Source organism: Colias philodice, chromosome 21, assembly GCF_061535455.1.
Source record: "Colias philodice isolate Cphi_HAF_F1 chromosome 21, ilColPhil1 Martin Lab GWU primary, whole genome shotgun sequence".
Lineage (NCBI taxonomy): Eukaryota > Metazoa > Arthropoda > Insecta > Lepidoptera > Pieridae > Colias > Colias philodice.
The window spans coordinates 4,700,235-4,706,471 of record NC_143106.1 but is presented as its reverse complement, the minus strand read 5'-3'; the positions used below and the strand labels follow the sequence as shown (position 1 = coordinate 4,706,471).

At 35.1% G+C, this 6,237-nt stretch overlaps 1 protein-coding gene across 1 annotated transcript; it reads left to right on the top strand.

Moving 5' to 3' along the window:
- Positions 1-3,341: 3,341 nt before the first annotated feature.
- Positions 3,342-5,508, top strand: LOC149478835 (fatty acid-binding protein 2-like). Its single transcript, XM_089708615.1, has 4 exons — positions 3,342-3,476; positions 3,629-3,795; positions 4,620-4,730; positions 5,370-5,508. The coding sequence occupies exons 1-4, from the start codon at positions 3,407-3,409 to the stop codon at positions 5,424-5,426; spliced, it is 405 nt and encodes a 134-aa protein (XP_089564741.1). The 5' UTR covers positions 3,342-3,406; the 3' UTR covers positions 5,427-5,508.
- The last annotated feature ends 729 nt before the right edge of the window (positions 5,509-6,237 follow it).

Genomic DNA, 6,237 nt, shown 5'->3' with positions numbered 1-6,237 from the left:
CAGTCCTTACGCTTATCAAGAACTTTCATAAAAATATGTTATAATATAACGGTGCATTTAAATCAAACGAACAAAGAGCTAGAGCAAGAGCATTCTTTCGTTATCTTTTAGTGTAAACGAAAACTCGTATTCAGTGATGTTCAGTATTAGAATATCTATGCAATATTCTAATACTGCACATCTTTTCGAACGCACTAGGAACAATTACTAAAGAATGCTCTACGCTATGCTCTACGCCGGTTTAGGCGCGGGTCAAACACAAGCGGTGCGGGCGCGGGCGTGCCATAAGCGCGCCTCTTCAATCTGTTTTGCACCACATCCTTCTTATACATTTTGTATGAAAGAATTTTGGACAGGCGTCGAGGCGGCACGCCACCGTTGCGCCGCGGGCGTACCGCAGGCGTACCGCAGGCGCGCTTCCCCAAATAGAGGTCAATTCACGGTCATACACAATCAAAAACAAATCGGGTGGTAGTAGACCGGGAGATACTGACACAAAATTTCGAGTCATTTGTCTGTTACAATTGTTACAAAAAAAAAATTTGCAGATTTTCGGCGGTATGGCGACCATTTGGAATCGTCCGAAAAGTATGGCATGGCGATTTTCGTAAATGGCTGCACGACGATGGTTACCTGTGCAAAAGTTAGCCTGGTACAAATGGTTGAATTGTTTTTTTTAAATCAACACATTCGCGTCTATGTATGGCGGGCTGTAAGTCACACCGGAAAAGTATGGCATGACACTACCGCCTACTTCTTTTTTTTTTGGGCTATCGGTAAATTCTAAAATTTTTGTGTTACAAATCGTTTGACTTCGCTATTTTTCCGACGAGTTCGACTAACGCCCACGCGACTAAGCCGCCGGTACCAGCGTTCACACCATCGTTTTTCTTTTTGTCATTGCGTACTAAGACCCCTGTAGAACCGCCATCCTGTTACAAATGACTCGAAATTTTGTGTCAGTATCTCCCGGTCTATAGGAGACGGTAGCCTGTCAGTCAAAAATGTGTTCTCTCTGTGTGGAATTATATAGAGCTGCTATTAAATACCCTTCTTCGTTTTGTTTTTAAAGGTGAATTGAATTAATCGATGAAATGATTTACACAGGTGATGGCAGTAGGGAAAGTGAAAATGAAGAAGAGCATAATGAAAGTTCCCATGTATTTACAATGTCAGAAATAAAGATAATCCTGATTTTGATTGTGTTTTTTATTTATTTGTAATTGTAATAATATTGTGGAATGATCAGTACTGTAAATACTTTTGAACTGAGATTTTAATGATAAGATTTATATGGTTTAAATGTAAACCTGTGTTTGAAAACCATATTTTATCTATACTAATATTATAAAGAGGAAAGGTTTGTATGTATGTATGTATGTATGTATGTATGGTTTTCACGCATAAACTAGGTACTGGACCGATTTTGATGAAATTTGACACAGATAATCTTTAGACCCTGAGAAAGAACATAGGCTACCTTTTATTGCGAAATATGTACCACGGGCGAAGCCGGGGCGGACCGCTAGTACAATATAAATTTTGTGTTATTTTAACCTTCTTTTCTTCCATCATTACACCAGTACTACTTTAAAATTACTTTAAAGGTACTATAAAATTTTCCAAGTAAATTCCAACATTTCCAACAAAGATATATTTGCAATCGTGGGGTTATCCTCGCTATTTACTTACAAGGAATTATCAAAACAAAATCGTTACTTTCAAATTAACGTTACTTTCAAATCTCTTTTAGCACAAAAAACATAATTTTACTAAATTATGCATGAAGAAAATGCATTTAACCACTCTATATAAATATCATTTTCGGACGCCAACAGCGCGCCCGAGGCGCGCCGGCAGCGCGCCCGAGGCGCGCCGGCTGGCGCGCCCGCGGCGCGCCGGCTGGCGCGCCCGCGGTGCGCCCGATGCGCGCCGCGCCGCTTGTATATGTCCCGCGCCTTACACTAAAACAATTTGACATAGTGGGGTTAGAATGAGCATTCGCTCGTTTGATGTACAATATTATATTATTATCATAAATAAGGGGAACTCCTTAATTCCTAGATCAATCAATTTGATCAAATTTTTCTATACTTACTATGGTTTATACTAATATTATAAAGCTTGAGATTGTCTGTTTGATTGCACGCGCTCATCTTAGGAACAATTTTTTTGCATTGATTTCAACATTATATTTTATCATTCGAATTTATTTTTGTACTGCGGCATGCAATGTCAATTCACTGTATTTCATTATAACAAAAACACGCTACGAATAATAATATATATTTTACTAGATTTCCGCCCGCGGCTTCGCCCGCGTTTTCAAAGGAAAACCCGCATAGTTCCCGTTCCCGTGGGATTTCCGGGATAAAACCTATCCTATGTGTTAATCCAAGTTACCCTCTATATGTGTGCTAAATTTCATTGTAATCGGTTCAGTAGTTTTTACGTGAAAGAGTAACAAACATCCATACATCCATACATCCATACATCCATACATCTATACATCCTTACAAACTTTCGCCTTTATAATAGTATTAAGATAAGATAAGATGTCAATCACGTAGGTACCACGACGAAACAGCCCACGAAACGTACCTACATAAGTAATGTAAAAAAAAAATAAAAATAAGCATGACATATGAAAAAATTTAAAGAATTAAAAATAAGATAAAATTTGTACGACACTAGTGTCTATTAAAGCCGAAAATTCTTCTAATTTCTGCACGCCTGTATATTAAAAAACGAACATTGATGCTTTATTTTTTTTCTAAACTGATAGGAGTAAAAAAATTATGTACCTAAATATTAAACATGTATTATAGAAAAAACCATGATAAAAAACGAATTCGTGGCGAACTTATTATAAATAAAAAATAAACAATAATTCATAGTTAGTTATGACTTATGGTTCGCGAAATCGAATCTCACCTAAAAACAGAATGCGCTAAATACCTAAAAGTGTAAAGTTAATTTCCATCAAACTACTAGTCCTAATTTAATAAAGAAACCATTCCATAGGACTCCTATAGAATGGTTTCTTTATGTAGGTATATAATATAATCAATGATATAGGCCAAGGTTAATCGGGTATTAAATACCTACCAAATACTAAAAGAATAAATGAAAAGTGAAAACGATGATCCATACAAATAAAATTACTTTCTATCTTACGATGAGTACTATCTTTAGTTATCAATTCTATAGTAAATAATAAACGTACGAAAAACTCGTGGCGGTTAAATTATATTGATATATTTTGATATCGATTAATGATGGGCTCTAGCTTCTGATATGAACATTGATTAGCGGGTTCACCACGAATATAAGTAACCGGTACATTACATTTTTTTATCACTTTGCTGAGTTCCTGTCGAGACAGTTATAATTCTATTTCTCAATCATGGCTTACTTTGGAAAGATGTTCAAATTGGAACGCACTGAAAACTTCGAAGATTTCGTCAATAGCCTAAGTAAGTGATCTTTTAAAAATTTTCACAGGAAATTTAAGATATTTTTTTTATACAATATGCTTAGTCAAAGTATATTCAGTATTCTTACTACCAAAATATATATACGGTAAAATATCGTCATATAAATATTAACCCACTTATTCGTTTTCAAGAACTTCCACCTGCAGAAACTCAAGCATACATTAATAGCAGATCGACACAAAAATTGGACCAAAATGGTGACGAATATGTTATCACAACAGTCTATGAAGGAAAATCCTTTGAAATGAAATTCAAGAGCGGCGTCGAATTTGACGAAGTTTTAGCCCCAGGAGTTGTTGTGAGTATCTTTAAATAAGTAAAGATATAATTAATGAAGAATACCTATAATTACATTAAACAGGCAGTACCTAGGTAGTAATAAATATAAAATACGTTACATTTTGTCTGTTGCTATGTCGGTCTACAATGACGCACCTACCTATTAGTTAGTTCTTTAAAGAAACGAATCTTCAATGGCGGCGCTTATCATTCCCTCTCGCTCACACACGGCCGTACGGTATGCAAAAAAAAATGGAAAAATAAAATCACTAAAATGAATTTGATTTTCCCTATAATAGTTTTTATCATAAATTTACAATGACAATTATGCATTTGCGAAAGTAAATAATGTTTTATTGGAATTTGACAAAATATGTTCTTTGTGAAAAGTTGTTCAGTTTTATGGGCTTATTACGTAAGTATTATGGGGATTTTATTACATTCTGTATACGTAAATATGATAATTCATATAAATACACAAATACAATAACAAAAAAGTTTGTCAACAAACAATTTGAAATAATTAATAAAATAATTATCAATTTACGTTATTTTTATTTTCTTTTTTGATGATCCTACCATCTGTCAAAGTCAGCTTTGGCCGCCATTGAAGATTCGTTTCTTTATTGAACTGACTAATACCAACACTTTCAGACCTTACCACTTACTTTTCTGACCTTTTCACTTACTTGTAGGTATATCAGCTTAAAACGAAATAAATATTCCATAACTTTTTAAGATTACCTACCTACCGGTGCGTTACCTCCGAAATTCTAAAAAATTTAAATTTTAACCATATCTGTCTTTACTAATTGCTAAATATATTGATTGTTTTCATTTTAGCCTAAGAATATAATCACTGTAGAAGGCAACAAGCTTACACAAGTACAAACATTCGACGATGGCAACAGCATCACATACGTAAGGGAATATTCTCCGGAGGAACTAGTAGTGGTAAGTTGTATGTTATTATATCTTATATATAAAATTCTCGTGTCACAATGTTAGTCTGCATACTCCTCCGAAACGGGTGGACCGATTCTCATGAAATTTTCTGTGCATATCGGGTAAGTCTGAGAATCGGCCAACATCTATTTTTCATATGTACCACGGGCGAAGCCGGGGCGGACCGCTAGTTGTTTTATATAAAATTCTCGTGTCACAATGTTAGTCTGCATACTCCTCCGAAACGGGTGGACCGATTCTCATGAAATTTTCTGTGCATATCGGGTAAGTCTGAGAATCGGCCAACATCTATTTTTCATATGTACCACGGGCGAAGCCGGGGCGGGCCGCTAGTTGTTTTATAAATCAAGTACAGTAGATGCGAAATTATACTTAGGTTCAACGTCAGAGCTTTTCCTTCTGCGTATATGATGATAAGCTTTGTAACGATTTACAACCTGCGGTATTACCGAACAACTACAACATTGGGGCCTTCAAGAGCGTGTTAATATTTAATAAAGCACCTGTGTTACTAGTGTTTATGGGCGGTGGTGACCACATAACATTAGGTGGCCCACCTGCCTACTTGCTTGCTCTTTATTTATAACATTTTGATTCAGTTTTGTGTACCTATCAATTATTTTGCAGACAATCACCTCCAACTTCTGGTCCGGCACTGCTAAGAGATTCTACGTCGCTCAATAGTCATCAGTGGATCAGAAAAATATTTTAATGTAAAGAGAATAATGTTTAAGTTCTTGTTTATGAAATACAATCTCACTTTTTACGTAGTGTTTTATTTTTAAATGGCATATAGTAAAAATATTGAACCAGGGAATAAACACCATTCTTTATCATCCCAAGTTATTTATTAATTCTAATCTTTGCAAATTTGCTCACTTTCGTAGTACAAGCATTTTGCGATAATAATCGCCCTAAATGTGTAGTGTGTACCTATCAGTCCTCACGCTTATCAGGATTATTTATGGAAGTGTAAACTGTTAGTCCTGTCTTGCACTTAATGTTCGTTTGTCGCACATTTTTATCAATTGGCTTGATCATAAATTAGGAAAATTCCCCAAGTGCCGGGTATCTTATCTATCTGTGCTGTAATTTTTCAATATCCTAAGATTAATTAAATCTCAATGTGAGTGACGAATGAGAATTTATCTTAACGACAATAAATGTTCAGCTAGAGTTTATATTTACTTTATAGTCCAGTATTTTTAGCCATTTTAAACCCCACTACGGTGTTGTTCTGAAGTTGAAAGAATTGACATTTGATTCACATTAATTATATGGAGCCGTTTAAAAAGTTATAAAGATAAAATATTTGAGCTTTGATAGTGTATTAGTTTATCAAAGCTCTTATTAGGATCTAAACGTATGGACGTAGGTACCTAATTATAAACTAGTTACCCGACGGCTGACTAGGAACATAAATTGACCTGGAACATCGAACAATGCGATTTGCTAGTTAAAAAGTGCTACAACCAATTCCAAATTTATTCATCAT